Genomic DNA, 16,156 nt, shown 5'->3' with positions numbered 1-16,156 from the left:
TTATCACACTTGAGATTTTGGGGAAAAAGAGTGATGGGTGTGGGCACTGGCCTTTAGGGTTTTAGGGTTATACCTGCCCCCCACCCTGTGGTGCTGTGATTGAACCCATGGCCTTGTACATGCTAAGCAAGCACTGTACCACCGAGCTGCCCAGCAGCCCAGGCCACTCCATTAATCCACCTCTCCTACCCCCATGTGGGCCCGACGGTGCTCACGTGCAATAATTAACTGCCCAGTGGCCTTCGCCCCGTCCTAGACTGTGCTCCTGGGCTCCATTCCCACTGCTCACCCCACTGCCCGTCTCCTAGGCCACTAAAACCTCAGTCATGCCCTGGTAGAAGGCAAGGCAGGTGTGGAGCACAGCAGCAGCTGGAGCCAACCCAAGAGTCGCCCCCTCTCCCAGGTATGTCACTCACTACCCTCTTGGGTCAGGGGCCACACACCTGAGACTCCCATCTCAGGGTGAAGTCTCTGAGAACTGGGAGGACGTTCTTTATATCTGGGACGCCCAGGGAATGCAGAGGGGATGACTCAGGTCCAGGTCTGCGTGTGGCCTGCCCAAGGTTCAACTACAAGTTAGGGTCTATCCCAGAAGTTGTGGCCCAGACTCTGGCCCATCGGCCCGGCACTGAGTTCTTAGTTCTCCTACTGGAAGTGGGGATGACCCCAGTAGCACACGTCACAGCTGGACTCAGATGCAGAGATGAAAGTAGGAAGGTAGGAGGGGACTAGGGAGGAGTGTCGTCCGGCACAAGGACACGGACCTAGAGAGCTCTGGCTCCAGACAGCAGACAGCAACAAGAAACCACTGCCCTGCTGGGGAGAGGACAGGACTTCTGCAGCCCCCTGCAGCACTGGAGAGCCACAGCATGGGGAAAAGCTCAAAGTGCGATGGCCTGAGTGTAAGGGCCCAGAATCACACCTGGGTCTTCCCTGCTGTTGACTCCTGGCCCAGTGGGTTCCACATAAATTCAATTGGCTATCACTTCCTTAGCGGTGCTTTCCCCCTACATTTAATCCTCGGAGGAGGAAAGACTTTGAAGACAGTTTTCCAGGCAGGGGTGGAGCGAGGGCCGGGCCTGGCTGGGCTGTACGCCTCTAATCTGCGCTCCAAGCAGCCACTTTGTTTGGCCAGAGCTGGAGCTGAAGAATTACCTGGTGCTCCGGAAGGAACAGATTTCCCTGGGCTGCCTCTGAGATTAATGAGTGAGTGATGGGTCAACAGAGGCAGGCCAGGACTGCATCGAGAAGTGAAAGAATTAGCAAGTGAGAGAAGGAGGACAGCGGGTGGGAATTCAATTCCGGGTTTACAGAGCCCCACTGTGCAGAGGGCCTGGAGCCGCTCAGCTCAGGCTGCAGTGAGAGTCGGGTTGGGAGGCCCTGAGCCCCTTCCAAGGGACAAGCGGGCAAGGCTGAGGCCAGGTACCCTTGCAAGCGAGGGCATCCGCTTCAGCGACTGGCTTGTGTGTGGGAATTGGGCTCGAGGGGGAGAGAGGACATAAATGTTCCATTGATTTGTGGAAAATGAATTTGGAACATTTTTAGGAAAGACCCAGCACCTGGTGGTTAGTGGAATGAAAGGAACAGTCACTCCTAAAATTCAGTATCTGAGGTCAAAGGATTGAAAGGATGGCTAGTGGAGGTCATCCTGTGATAGCCATAGATGGCCCCAGAGTCCTGACACCCCAATACTGTCCTCTACTCCTACCCCACTGGCCTTTGGGCCCTCAGACATCCCTGGGTCATAGAGCCTCCTACAGGTCTCTCTTGCATTAACCCAAGTAATGCAGCTGAGAAAGGCTAGAATCAAAGTTTAAAACAACACAACTGTGGAAATTACTGGGAGGTTGAGGCAGAAGGATTTAAATTTGAGTGCAGACCTGGGCAATTTAATGACTTAGTGAGACCTGTTTCAAAATAAACAAGAGCTGGGATATAGCTCAGTTTGAAGGCCCTGGATTTAGCCCAAATGCTTGCCAGGCAAGCACTTATGCCACTGAGCTATTTCCCCAGCCCCTACACTAAGCCATCTGGAGTCAAAATTTGACCTGAAAATTGATGTGAGGTTTTATATATACTTACCCCAGCAATATCAAACTAATCAAACTGTTTCTCTTCAGAATTTCCCCTCGATAGTTAGAAACATGTAAATCATATTATCCTAGTTTATATTATCTCTTATAAAATCCTAATTTTTTTTTTTTTTCTTTTTTGGATTTTTTGAAATCTAGTCTCCCTATGTCATCCAGGCTGGCCTAGACAAGCTCACTATATAACCCAGGATGGACTGAAACTCCTGATGATCCTCCCCCTGCCTCAGCCTCTTCAGTGCTGGGATTACAAGCCTAAACCACCATGTCCTGTAAAATCCTAAAACTTTAAAGCCCGGAAATATCTGCCTCCACTGATTTTGAATAAGGGGCTATGGATGCATGGTAGGGTCCTGGCTATTGCTGCACACTGCCCAGCCCAGACCTTCATGATCACCTGGAGAATGCAGAAAGGCTCCAGCCAGGGACTGTCCCCAGCAGTGGAGCCACGCTTCATGAGTCTGGGACAGCCGGACATCGCGCAGAGTTGGAGGAGGCAGCATAGGATCTGCCAGGCTCCACCCCCTGGGGCCAGGGCCATACCTTGAAGCCCCACCTCCGTATTCCTTGTGTCTCTTACCACAGCTCCTTTCGCCAGGAATTGACATGGCCCAGTTGGTGACAGCACAGCTGTTACTCCTGGTGTGGGTGGCCGCATGTGGAGCCCAGGCCAGTGCTACTCGGGCCCGGACCGATCTTCTCAACGTGTGCATGGACGCCAAGCACCACAAGGACAAGCCAAGCCCTGAGGACAAGTTGCACGAGCAGGTGGGTTGCCCTGGGGCTGACTCAGGAAGGGCCAGTCAGGAGCAGGAAATGCCGGCCCCCTTTGATAGCAGAGGTAGACAGAGCTGCCCTCCATACCTTCCGGTTTGCTCTGATGTGTGTGACTGTTCATTTCACCAATATTGTGCTCCCTGGCTTGCTTAGGTCTTGGCTTTTAATAGCAATGAAAATTAAGACTAAACCACAAATCTACAAAGGAGAAAAGGCTTCAGTTGGAAAGTTTAAAGAAAGATAAGCAAGTACTGTAGCAGGGCATGGCGGCACCTGTCTGCAGTCCCAGAGCTCCAGAGGCAGAGGCAGGCGGATCACAGCAAATTCAAGGTCAGCCTGGGCTCTATAGTGAGGCCCTGCCTCAAAAAAACAAATGAAGAACAACAAAAAAGCGCTCTAGTTTAGGTAGCAGGAAGGGTCACATTCTGGTATAGGGGTTCAGACTGGTGGAAGGCAAGTTTTTATTTTTCTGGTCTGACCTCAACTGTGTTTCGAGCTGCCTGGAACTCTCAGCCATTCTCCTGCCTTGGTCTCTAGTGCTGGCATGACAGGTGTGCCCACCATACTTGGCTGGGATGCCAGCTGTTAGAGTTTGGCTGATGTTCTGGGTTTAGCTTGATCATAATCTCAGTCCTGGTATTGAAAAATTGAAATCTTTATGGCTGGGGATAGTTTCTCATCTCCAGAAAAGATGCAACTCTGCCTTTTTGGAAGGAGATCACAGAGACTCTTGATGAATGTCCAGTGGAGCAAGAATATGTCAGTTCAGGATTAATTAATCTTATTATGTCAACCTTTATATATGCTCTATGTGATTAACGTTATCTATGTGTAGAACTGAAGGAAGATTGTGTATAGTAACAAAGGATACAGAATGACAGGCTGGGCATCTGTAATCCCAACACTTGGGAGGCTGAGGCAAGAGGATTTCTTTTTTTTATTATTAAATTTTATTTGTGTGTGTGTGTGTGTGTGTGTGTGTGTTTGTGTGTGTGTGTCCAGCTCAGCCCACCAGGGGGTGGGGCTGGCTGACATGTGGTGCTGGGGGATTGAACCAGGGGATTGAACCGCGGTCCCTGTGCTTTGCTAAGCTTGTTCTAAGTAGGTGCTTTAGACCACTGAGCCATCTCACCAGCCCAGGCAGGAGGATTTCTGTAAGTGGGAGGCACAGTGAGATCCTTTTTCTTTTTTTTGTGGTACTGAGGATTGAACTCAGGACCCTGTGCTTGCCAGGAAAGCGCTTATTACACTGAGCTATCTCCCCAGCCTCTTTTTCTTTTCTTTCTTTCTTTTTTTGGTCTTTTTGAGACAGGGTCTCACTATGAATTCAGTCTAGCCTTGAATTTCCTTTGTAGCCCAGGCTGGCCTAGAATTCAAAGGCATCCTACTCCCTCAGCCTTCCAAGTGCTGGGATTGCAGGTGTGTGCCATCACATCCAGTAAGATCCTTTTCAAACAAAGAGTTATGGGTTATAGAAAAATGGATTTTTGTTTGCAGGGGCCTTATGAGGACTGGTTTATATTTTTCAACTATTATTAGTAAATGTTTGCTGTCCCTAACTTACATTTATTGTGGGGAGTTGGTACATGTACCTAATATAATAATTATTTTTATGTTCCCAAAATGGCTTTTTTTTTTTTTTTTTTTTAACAGAACCAGGGATTGAACTCAGGCCCTTGCGCTTGCCAAGGAAGCACTTATTCTACTGAGCCATCTCCCCAGCCTGGCATTTTTTTTTTTTAATTAAATGTTTCCTTTATTTATTTTTTTCTTTTTTTATGGTCAGCTCAGCCCACCCTGGGGGCGGGGTTGGCATGGCATGTGGTGCTGGGGATCGAACGGAGGTCCCTGCGTGCTTGCCTAAGCTTGCCTAAGCAGGCGCTTTAGACCACTGAGCTATCTCGCCAGCCCCCGGCAATTGTTTTTGAGATAAGGTCTAATTTTGTAGTTTAGGCTGGCCTTGAACTCACTGTGTAACAGGTTTACACAGGATCACTTGAATTTGAAGTGATCCTCCTGTCCGGGCCTCCCAAATGCTATGCTGAGACTACAGGTCTGTGCTGCCACACCCTGTTCAAAATGGCTTTTAAATCCTTCGCTATCCCAGGATAAAAAACCAAACTACCCTTTTAATGAGCAGCAGGTAAGACCCCAGGATGTTGTCTGTGTCCTCATCTCTGTAGTAATCCCTAACAATATTATTGTTCTCTTACAAATACAGTGAGCTGTGTTTACCTACTTCAGAGAAAACTATTGACTCCGTAGGTGGCTATCTCCAATTATTTTCTTTTGAGACCTTGAGGTTTTTCCAACCCCTAACCAATTGTCTGAACATTATATGAGCCCTGGATCTTATCAGCACACTTAAAGGATATAATATTTTCTCTAAATAAAGTATGACGGGCTGGCGAGATGGCTCAGTGGTCTAAAGCACCTACTTGGAACAGGCTTGGGAAAGCACAGGACCGTGTTTCGATCCCCCAGCACCACATGCCACCCAGCCCCGCCCCCTGGTGGGCTGAGCTGGCCACACACACACACACAAATAATAATAAATAAATGTTTAAAAAAAAAAAAAGAAAATTTCAACCCAGTTCCTATCCAAATGACCACTATGTTTAAACAAACTATGGGGCTGGTGAGATGGCTCAGTGGTCTAAAGCACCTACTTAGAACAAGCTCAGCAAAGCACAGGGACCGCGGTTCGATCCCCCAGCACCACATGCCAGCCATCGCTGCCCCCTGGTGGGCTGAGCTGGCCACATACACACACACACACACACACACACAATAAATAAATAAATGTTTAAATAAATAAATAAAGCATGAAACCACAGGCTGTATGGATCTTATCCATAACTAGTGATCAAGAAAACAAAAGGAGTAAAATACCTAATCATGTCTTTGCTTTCAAGTAGCCCCGGCCACTGTCTCCAGCCTTGTTTCTGACTTTCTGCCCAACTTGTGGCTGGGTCACTGTGTGCCAGCTATCAGTATAGTGCCAGTGGCCCGCTCTCTTGGATGCTGGGTATGCAGATTGCACAAGGAAGGAAGTAGGTCCAGAAAGAGCCTGGAAGTGCAGTTAGAAAGACCTATCCTAGGCTGGTGGCACAAGCCTGCTATCTCAGCAGGTGGATGGTGGATCGATGGAAGGATAAGGCCAGCCTGGGTTGTGTAGTGAGTTCAAAGCCAGATTAACTACCTAGTGAGACCCAGTCTTTATTTTTTTTATTTTTTATTTTTTAAATTTATTTTATTTTATGTGTGTGTGTGTGTGTGTGGCCAGCTCAGCCCACCAGGGGGCGGGGCTGGCTGGCATGTGGTGCTGGGGGATCGAACCGGGTCCCTGTGCTTTGTTAAGCTTGTTCTAAATAGGTGCTTTAGACCACTGGGCCATCTCACCAGCCCCCCCCCCCCCCCCCAGTCTTTAAAAAAACAAAACAAAACAAAAAAAATCTATCCTGGGGTGGAAGTAGATATCAAGGCTTAGATTAGGAAAGAATCCTTGATCCTCAGAGAGAAGCACACTGCCTATGGCAGCTCTTCTCTGTCATCTCTCCTCAGCTTGGGAGGTGGCCAGGACTCTCCAACCACGAGGCTGCCAAGTATTTGAGAGTTTTGTTTTGTTTTGAGACAGGGACTCACTATGTAACTCTAGTTGGCCTTCAACTCACTATGTAGCCCAGGTTGGCCTCAGACTCACAATTATCCTCTTGCCTCAGCTTCCTTTAGTACTGGGATTATTGGCATGCACCACCATGCCAAGCTTTGGCTGCCAAGTCTTTGAATTTAGGCATCTGACAAACATTTGGGTTGTAGTTCTCAGCCTTGTTGGACCTGAAGTTTCTCTCTCTCTCTCTCTCTCTCTCTCTCTCTCTCTCTCTCTCTCTCTCCAGGATCTCACTATGTAGGAGGCCTGCCTAGCCCCTGAGGTCTCTTCTATATAATAATTATTTTTGCCACAACACCTTGTATTCTGAATCTGTCTAAATACTTAATAAAGTCAACATAGCTGGGCATGGTAGTGCATCCCTGCAGTTCCAGCACTCAGGAGGCTGAGGCAGGAGGATCACAAGTTCAAGGCCAGTCTGGGCCTTAATGTAGTAAGACCCTATTTCAAAAATCAAGACTAAAAAAACCCATACAAGATAAACAAACAGGGGCTGGTGAGATGGCTCAGTGGTCTAAAGCACCTACTTAGAACAAGCTTAGCAAAACACAGGGACCACAGTTCAATCCCCCAGCACCACATGCCAGCCTTCCCCGCCCCCTGGTGGGCTGAGCTGGCCACACACACACACACACACACACACACACACACAAAAAGATAAACAAACAAAAGTATATAGGAGTTTAGTAAAGATGGGAATTAATGAATTTTGTAAGTTCCTGCTGGGCTTCCACAGCCTCTGAGAACCCCTTCTTCTTCTTCTTCTTCTTCTTTTTTTTTTTTTACTGCTTCTTTTGTTTATTTTATTTATTTATGTGTGTGTGTGGCCAGCTCAGCCCACCAGGGGGCGGGGCTGGCTGGCATGTGGTGCTGGGGGATTGAACTGTGGTCCCTGTGCTTTGCTAAGCTTGTTCTCAGTAGGTGCTTTAGACCACTGAGCCATCTCACCAGCCCCGAGAACCCATTCTTCTAAAGGAGGCTCTTACCGCAAGTATGTCCCTGAAGGAGTTTTGACTGTGTTAGGGAATCAGGGACTGAAAGAGGGAGGCTGTGTGTGACTGTGGCTTGTTGGCATGGATTCAGCCCTGTATCTTGCCCCACGCAGTGCAGTCCCTGGAAGAAGAACTCGTGTTGCTCCACCAACACCAGCCAGGAAGCCCATAAGGATATCTCCTACCTGTACAGATTTAACTGGAACCACTGTGGCGAGATGGAGCCTGCGTGCAAGCGGCACTTCATCCAGGACGCCTGCCTCTATGAGTGCTCCCCCAACTTGGGGCCCTGGATCCAGCAGGTAGAACAGTGCTCTCGGGACCCCCAGCGCTGTGCCTCATTCGGGGTGGGCTGAGTGCCGAGGTTCTTCAGCACCAGCCCTTCTCCTCTCCGATCTCCCAGGTGGACCAAAGCTGGCGCAAAGAGCGGATCCTTAACGTGCCGTTGTGCCAGGAGGATTGCCAGCGCTGGTGGGAGGATTGCAAGACCTCGCAGACCTGCAAGTCCAACTGGCACAAGGGCTGGAACTGGGAAAAAGGTGAGGGCCCCGATGCGGCCGGCCGGGAGGAGATAAGCAGAGGTAGCGGTGTGGGGCTGAGATGACCCTGGGCTCAATCGTTAAGGTACCCCACCCCACCCCCACCCCGCTGCCACTGCAGGCTACAACCAGTGCCCCGAGGGAGCTGCCTGCCACCCCTTCCACTTCTACTTCCCCACCCCGGCATCACTGTGCGAGGAAATCTGGAGTAAGTCCTACAAAGCCAGCAACTACAGCCGAGGGAGTGGCCGCTGCATCCAGATGTGGTTTGACCCCGCCCAGGGCAACCCCAACGAGGAGGTGGCCCGGTTCTACGCCGAGACCATGGGCGGAGCTGGCCTCCGCGGGGCGGGGCCTCTCCTGCTCAGCCTGCTCCTGGTGCTGCTGTGGCTGCTGCAGTGAGCTCCTCCTACCGCCTGGCCTGCTGAGCCCCACCGCGCAGGGGCGTTCAGTTCCGGCTCCCCTGTGGGGCCTTGAGCAGCCGTTTAAATAAATGAGATTCTCCTCGTGTCGGTGCATCGTTTGGGGATGAAGGGGAAAACAACTGTCTTGCTTCTTGGTTTCCCTTGAGGCTAGTTGGGTCAGTTCCCGGCTCTGACACTTACTGTGAGCCAGTCTCTCATAGCTCTCAATTTTTTTCTTTTCTTTTTTTTCTGCCCTACACAAGGTCTCATGATGTAGTCCAGGCTGGCCTCGAACTCACAGCAGTTCCCACTGGAGTGCTGGGGTTTATGTATTTGGACTTGTAGTGATCCTCCTATTTTCAGCCTCCCCAGCACTGGGATTACAGGTGTGTGTCACCACACCTGGGCTCTGTTTCCCGGCTCAGTGTGCCCTGAGGGCAGGGCTGGTGTGGCATATGGGACTGGGGATTGAACCCTCGTAACCTGCTGAGCTATCTCACTGGCTCTAAGGATTTAATCATTTCATCTCTGTGCTGTGATCAGCTCTTTTTTTTTTTTTTTTTAATTTTTATTTATTTATGTGTGTGGCCAACTCAGCCCACCAGGGGGCGGGGCTGGCTGGCATGTGGTGCTGGGGGATTGAACTGCAGTCCCTGTGCTCTGCCAAGCTTGTTCCAAGTAGGTGCTTTAGACCACTGAGCCATCTCACCAGTCCCCTGTGATCAGCTCTTCAGTGGAAGAGCTGGGGATGGGAAAGCCCAGAGTGCTTTGAGTGGATGCCTAGGAAGTGTATAGAGGCCAGCAAGAGCTAACATTGACACAGTGGAGTGTGCCAGGCACTATCCTACATTCTTTACATTTTTTTTTTCTTTTAAAACCAAAGCATTTATTTTGAGTGATTGCTGCAATTCTCAAGATGAACTGGATGCTGCAACTGCTGCTCTCTTGGGTTTAGGTGTCGTTCCTTCGCGGAAGCCATGCCTGAATCTGCGATATACAATTTTTAGGTGCCTCATTCGACCGGTTCCGGTGGTATTTCGCCTTTTAGCCTTTGCACTCCAGTTATACTTTCTTTTGCACTTGGCGGGATAGCCACATTTGCCACAAGTCGACTTCTGAAGGTGGTAGGCCTTAGAGCCACAGCGGCGGCACAACGTGTGTGTCTTATTACGACGCTTTCCAAAGGATGACGTTCCCTTCGTCATCGTCATCTCGCTTGTGCCGCCGAGACCAAAGAGCTAAAGTGACTTTTTTTTTTTTTTTTTTTTTTTTTGGCGGAACCAGGGATTGAACTCAGGCCCTTGCACTTGCCAGGGAAGTGCTTATTCCACTGAGCCATCTCCCCGGCCATTCTTTACATTTTATTCCAATAAGATGTAGGTACTAGTGCTTGCATTTTATGTATGCATGTAGCAAAGTCAATGGGCCTATGCCTGGCCTGAGGAACTAGAACCGACACTGAGAATCTTAGTTTAGCAAAGCTTTCAGCCAGATGGGACCAGGAAGATAGCTCAGCGAGATAAGTGCTTCCCTGGCTGGCACAGGTCCTGAGTTCCATTCCTGGAACTGCACCCCCCTCCCCCCCAAAGTACACACAAACAGCTTTCAGGCACAGTTCTCCCTTTAAGTAAAGTCAGTAGCAGCTATAATGTCTTCATTAGGTCTGATAAAAAATACAGTGAGTGCTGGTGCTGGGTGCCATGCAGTGGAGAGGCGTGATGGTGTGTCCTCACCTCATGCAGCAGACATGGAATGCCACGTCTGGGTGCCATGCAGTGGAGAGGCAGGCTCCCTATTCATAGCACCCTCATCCCACTCTTCACTGGGTCAGAACTACATGAGTTCTGGTTCCTTTCCAAAGTCGAAGTGACTATGGAGGGGCCGGGGAGATGGCTCAGTAGAATAAGCACTTCCCTGGCAAGCTCAAGGGCCTGAGTTCAATCCCCAGGTCCGAAAAAAAAAAAAAAAAAAAAAAGAAGGCAAGGAAAGTGACTATGGAATGAATTTTGAATCAGCTCAAGACATCAAAGCAGGCCCAACAGTATAACTAGAAACAGTCAAAGAAGGAATACTCCCAGAAATACTTCAAAAAATTGGCAAGAATGATGGGATAAGTGTATTTGAGGCAAGGGGGACTATTTTGAGATGGATTAATGGCAATATGTTTTTTACTCTGATAATTTCTTTTCTTTTTTCTTTTTCTTTTCTTTCTTTCTTTTTTTTTTTTTTTTTCTGGCTGAGGCAGGTCTGGTAAGGCTTGAAGATCTGGGGATGGAACCACAGCATCCTGATGGCTTTGTTTAAGCAGTCACTTAAACAACTGAGCTAATGGGCAGGCCCCTGATAATTTCTTTTTGAGACAGGATCTTGCTGTGCAGTCCAGGCTGGCCTTGAATTCACAATGATTGTCCTGCCTCAGCCACCCAAGCACTGGGATTATAAGTGTATGCCACCATGTCTGGCAACATCCACCATATTTCAGATCACATCTAGTAGACCAGCAGAACAGCACTGGGAGTCTTTGTAGTTAGTTGATTGTGAGGGCTGTGATGAGGCTTGAATCACGGGCCTTGATGCATTCTAAGCAACCTCCACTGAGCTCATTCCCGGCTCACATTATTAACTGGGTTTTTTTTTTAATTTTTAATTTTTATTTTTTTTATTTGTGTGTGTGTGTGTGTGTGTGGCCAGCTCAGCCCACCAGGAGGCGGGGCTGGCTGGCATGTGGTGCTGGGGGATTGAGCCACGGTCCCTGTGCTTTGTTGAGCTTGTTCTAAGTAGGTGCTTTAGACCACTGAGCCATCTCACCAGCCCATAAGGATTTTTTTTTTCTCCTCGAATGCCTTCAGGGCACTTTTGGCTGGCTGGAGGGTTGTGGGGATCGAACTACAACCACCTGAGGCTGACAGCTTTGTGGAAGCAGCCACTTAAAGAACTGAGCTAGGGCCAGGCCACCTATTAACTGGGTTTTGATAAAGGTAATTTGCTCAACAAAATGGCGGTGGACAGTTAATTTCTACATGCAAAAAGATAGATTTAGAATGCCACCTCACACTATACACAAAAATTAACTCAGAATTGACTATAAACCTTTTTTTCTTTTCACACCAGCAATTCAACGCTACCTTATACTTGCCAGGGAGGCATGCGAGCTGCTGAGCTATCTCCTGGGCCAAAACTTAAAGTATAAATAAAATAATAGCATTGTTATCGTTATCACTATTATTACTTGAGATGGGTTCTTGCTATGTAGTTCAGTTTGCATTGAACCCACTATGTAGCCCTGGCTGTCTTCAGACTTACAGCAATCCTCTTACTTCAGTCTCCTGAGTGCTGGGATTACAGGTGTGTGCCTCTGTTACAGCCTGTGTCTAGTTCTCCCCCTAAAGCCTCACACAGTTGTTGGGGCAGGCTTCTAGAGTTTGTGATTAATTCATAATCCAATGTTAGGATTATCAGTGTGAGTGCTACACCCTAGAAAGCCTGAATGCAATATAAGGAAGGGAGAGGGGTTTGCTAGCTGCTGTTGCCACTGCTCCTCCCCTTTTCCTCTTGCTGGTTTGCTATTTTCCACTGTCATGAATTGCTGCTTTCTGCCATATACCACCCTACCTTTGAGCCAGCCAAGAATGGCTAAATAAACATTTCCTTCCTTAATTTTGGATGTTGGATATTTTGTCCCAGCAATGAGAGAAAAGTAATTGAGACAAAATTTGGTACCAGAATGGGATCATTGCTGTGACTATACCTGACCATGTAGTTCAAGAGCCTTTGGAAATGGTTTATGGGACAAGATAGGAAAACTCAGAAATGTCATCTAAAAGAGAAGCACTAGAAATACCTTTGGCTGTTCTGTATGGGAGAGTCTGGTCAGAGCTTAGAAGACCAGAATGCTGATAGAAATCCTGCCTGTAAAGAGCAGACTCAGGAGGTTTCTTCTGGGAAGAAGGACAGCATTGACTGTTGGACTCCAGATGATGTGTGTTATGGCTTGGCAGAAAGTTTGCCTGCATTTTGCTCTTGGCCAGAGACTTTGCCTGAAACTGAGATTAAGTGTAGTGGATTGATTAATCTGGCAAAAGAAATTTCAAGTCAGTCAAATGTTGAGGCAATGGCATGGCTATTGTTGGGAGCTTTTAGTCAGATTTATGTTGAGAATCAAGAACACAGATCCCAGCAAGATAATTTAAAATGTTGTGAGTTTGGCCAGAAAGGAAGTTCCAATAAAGCTGTGGGCTGCAAAGATACAGCAGAGAAGATCTCCAGTGCTGAGAAGGGACAGGATAATTCAATAGATGGCCTGAAGGCATCACAAGAAGTAGAAAACCTCCACCCTTTGCAGCTTAAAAACAGCAAAAATGAAAGGCTTTGCTTTGAGGAGAAAACCATGAGTACTATGTTCTTGAATGGCAGCAGAGGTCACACCAATTCCAGAATGGTGGTGGTCTACAGAGTTTGTTCTGGTCATAGTGCTTGGTGATCCAGGCACTCAACACCTACAGGTAAGAGAACAGAAAACCTGGCTACTGCTTCAGCTGGCAGCAGACCTTGGCATTATCCATTTGGCATTGGTTTTAGGCGAATGCAGACTGCAAGAGGTTAAGACGGCTTCCACTGAGATTTCAGAAGAAGGCCTTAGAGGCCAGGCACCATGCCCCTGGGAGGGCAACCTGTGAAACTGTGAGAAACCTAAAGTGCAGTGCAGACCCCAAAAGTTTGGAAAAGCCAGGAACATGAATCATCTAAGGAAAGCTGCAAGGAGGGAGCAAAGCCAGCCTAAGAGAGAAGCCTTGAGGGCCACAACCACCAGAAGTGCCACAGGAGCAGAGCCATGTAAGGCCTTTGGAGCTCAGAATTTATCACAGATTGCTTTGGATGTTCCACATGGAGCTATAGGACTTAAATGTTTGCCCTGCTGGACTATGGACTTGTTTTAGTCCCAGTGCCTTGTAATCCCCTGTTGTTTGTGCCTTTTGGAATGGTAATGTTTTTCTTGTGCCATTGAATGTTGGAAGTGTTAAACTTTTCATTTGTATGGTGGCTTATAGCTATTTGCTTTCGATGTTGGAGAAGACTTGGGACTTGGATTTTTCAGCAACTTTGAAGTAGGGCTTTGACAACTCTTAGAAATGGACTAAAATGCATTTTGCACAAAGGGATATACATAGTCTTTGGGGGCCAGGGATGGAATGTTATGGTTTTAGTCTAGGTGTTCCCCCAAAGTCGCATGCAGTCACTGGGGTGGGCTCCTAGAGTTTGTGATTAATTCATAATCCAATGCTGGGATTATGGGTGTGAGTCCTGGTATTATTGGTGTTAGTGTTTTTCACCTGCCATGAACGGCTGCCTTCTGCCATGTGCCACTCTGCCTTTGAGCCAGCCAAGAATGGACTGAAACCTCCACAAACTGTGAGTTAAATAAATCTTTCCTTCCTTAATTTTGGGTGCTGGGTATTTTGTTCCAGCAACGAGAGAAAAGTAACCGAGCTAGCTGCTATTCCCAGCATTTTAATATAAAGAGAATGACTTCTAGAGCCTATGTGAAGCAAAAATTTCTTCAAGCTTCTAGCTGTTATTTATATATTTTTGAAGCAATGGGCCAGGGAGATAGCTCAGTGGAACAAGTGCTTACCTGGCAAGCACAAGGTTGAATTCCTGATAAAAAAAAAAAAAAAAAAAAAAAAAATATATATATATATATATATATATATATATATGATGCAAAGGCACAGTATATCAATGAAAAAACTGATAAATTAAACATTCTTAAAATTCAAAACTTTTGCACTTCATTGATTTTTTTTTTGGCAGAACCAGGGATTGAACTCAGGCCCTTGCGCTTGCCAGGGAAGCTCTTATTCCACTGAGCCATCTCCCCGGCCCCTACTGAGCCATCTCCCCAGCCCCTTTGTTTTTGTTTTTTGATGGGGTGTATGTACTTCAAGCCTCAGTGCTGAGATTACAGGCATGTGCCATTATGTCTGGTGTAAACCTTGCACATTAAAAGACACCATTAAGGTCTGGCATGGTAAGCCTATAATCACAGGACTCAGGAAGCTGAAGTGAGAGGATCACCACAAGGTCAAGAATAGTCAGAGCGGGGGACAACCTGCTCGGGCCCCCCTCCTGTCCCTCTCTCCTCAATAAATATATTCTGCTCATAACCTCCGTTTGTTCCTAAAATTCATTCTTCGGTTTTATTTTATTTTATTTTTTGGCGGAACTGGGGCATTGTTCGGTTTTAGAGAATATGAACTCGTGCAGGTCAGGTCGGGAGATCATTTTTACCTATGCCATTTGGAGGCTCCCAGTCTATAAAAGTCCCTGGAAGAGACACCTTCCTGGGGACAACCTGCTCGGGCCCCCCCTCCTGTCCCTCTCTGGACAGGAGCTTTCTTTCCCTTAATAAATATATTCTGCTCATTTAAAAAAAAAGGGGGGGCCTAGAGAGATGGCTCAGTGGTCTAAAGCACCTACTTAGAACAAGCTTAGCAAAGCACAGTGACCATGGTTCAATCCCCCAGCACCACATGCCAGCCAGCCCCGCCCCCTGGTGGGCTGAGCTGCCCCCCATAAATAAATAATTAATTAAAAAAAAAAAGAATAGTCAGAGCTACACAGTGAGTTCAAGACTGGCCTGAAGGCCACAGCAACCATTGAAAAAGAGTAGCCATGGTCCTCCGCTATCCCATGGCCGTGGGCCTCAACAAGGGCCACAAGGTGACTAAGAATGCGAGCAAACCCAGGCACAGCCGCCGCCGCGGACATCTCACCAAACACACCAAGTTCGTGCAGGACATGATCCGGGAGGTGTGCGGCTTCGCCCCCTACGAGCAGCGTGCCATGGAGCTGCTCAAGGTCTCCAAGGACAAGCGCGCCTTCAACTTCATCAAGAAAAGGGTGGGGACGCACATCCGCGCCAAGAGGAAGCGTGAGGAGCTGAGCAACGTGCTGGCTGCCATGAGGAAGGCAGCTGCCAAGGAGGACTGAGTCCCTCTGGAATAAAACTTTGCAGGAAAAAAAAAAAAAAAAAGACTGGCCAGAAGTACACAGTGAGGGCCGGGGAGATGGCTCAGTGGAATAAGCACTTCCTTGGCAAGTGCAAGGGCCTGAGTTCAATCCCCGGTTCCGCCAAAAAAAAGAAGTACAAAGTGAGACTGTTACAAAAAAAGATAGTTCAGCAGCTTAAGCTCATGCTTGGCAACCATAAGGTACTGAGTTCAGTCTCCAGTACAAAAGAAAATAAAAATTAAAAAAAAAATGTAGGGCTGGCCAGACAGCTCAGTGGACTAAAGCGCCTGTTGGGGTTAGATCCCTGTTGTATCTGGAATTACAGATATGTACTACCACACCCCACTCCACCATGAACTTTAAGAGATTGGTTGGAAAATGATGGCAATCCAGGAGCAATTATCTTCTTGGTATAGATGTAAACAATGCCAGTAAGGACCATTGAGGGAGTTGTCCCACTAACCAAGGATTTCTCATTTAAAGAGTGTTTATTCCAGTTGGCACAAGTACGGCCCGCTAAATTGAGGGGTGCAGACCAGAGCCTGGAGGAAGAAAAAGGGCTGTATTGTATGACTAATCCAAAAAAGAACATGAAGTACATTACCACAAGTGCTGAGACAATAACCACAATCATATCTCCTTCATTAACGTGACTCATTCCTTTACGATTGCT

At 47.6% G+C, this 16,156-nt stretch overlaps 1 protein-coding gene and 1 pseudogene across 6 annotated transcripts; one reads left to right on the top strand and one right to left on the bottom strand.

The window, feature by feature from the left end:
• The first annotated feature begins 276 nt into the window (after nucleotides 1-276).
• Folr1 (folate receptor alpha) lies at nucleotides 277-8,578 on the top strand. 5 transcript variants are annotated; one of them, XM_004642060.2, is made up of 5 exons: nucleotides 277-403; nucleotides 2,689-2,858; nucleotides 7,643-7,831; nucleotides 7,933-8,068; nucleotides 8,190-8,578. In XM_004642060.2, exons 2-5 carry the CDS (start codon nucleotides 2,697-2,699, stop codon nucleotides 8,468-8,470), a joined length of 768 nt encoding a protein of 255 aa, XP_004642117.1. In that variant the 5' UTR covers nucleotides 277-403; nucleotides 2,689-2,696; the 3' UTR covers nucleotides 8,471-8,578. The 5 variants fall into 5 exon arrangements, with proteins under 5 accessions (XP_004642117.1, XP_023557895.1, XP_023557897.1 ...); XM_023702127.1 differs by having other exon boundaries at nucleotides 2,676-2,858; XM_023702129.1 differs by having other exon boundaries at nucleotides 277-407.
• A 757-nt stretch (nucleotides 8,579-9,335) lies between these two features.
• LOC101586315 lies at nucleotides 9,336-9,680 on the bottom strand (annotated as a pseudogene). The gene has a single exon (XR_001117310.1). The product of XR_001117310.1 is annotated as a 60S ribosomal protein L37 pseudogene (transcript).
• Nucleotides 9,681-16,156: the final 6,476 nt, after the last annotated feature.

This window comes from Octodon degus, unplaced genomic scaffold (assembly GCF_000260255.1).
Source record: "Octodon degus isolate 3935 unplaced genomic scaffold, OctDeg1.0 scaffold00146, whole genome shotgun sequence".
NCBI lineage: Eukaryota > Metazoa > Chordata > Mammalia > Rodentia > Octodontidae > Octodon > Octodon degus.
The sequence above is the reverse complement of the archived record's forward strand: the minus strand, read 5'-3'. Positions and strand labels throughout refer to the sequence as shown.

Excerpts from the sequence above, each read along its gene's own strand:
- Folr1 (XM_023702126.1), top strand. Across the intron at positions 2,859-7,642 it reads AGGACAAGTTGCACGAGCAG|TGCAGTCCCTGGAAGAAGAA; the intron begins GTGGGTTGCCCT and ends TGCCCCACGCAG. Across the intron at positions 7,832-7,932 it reads TGGGGCCCTGGATCCAGCAG|GTGGACCAAAGCTGGCGCAA; the intron begins GTAGAACAGTGC and ends CCGATCTCCCAG.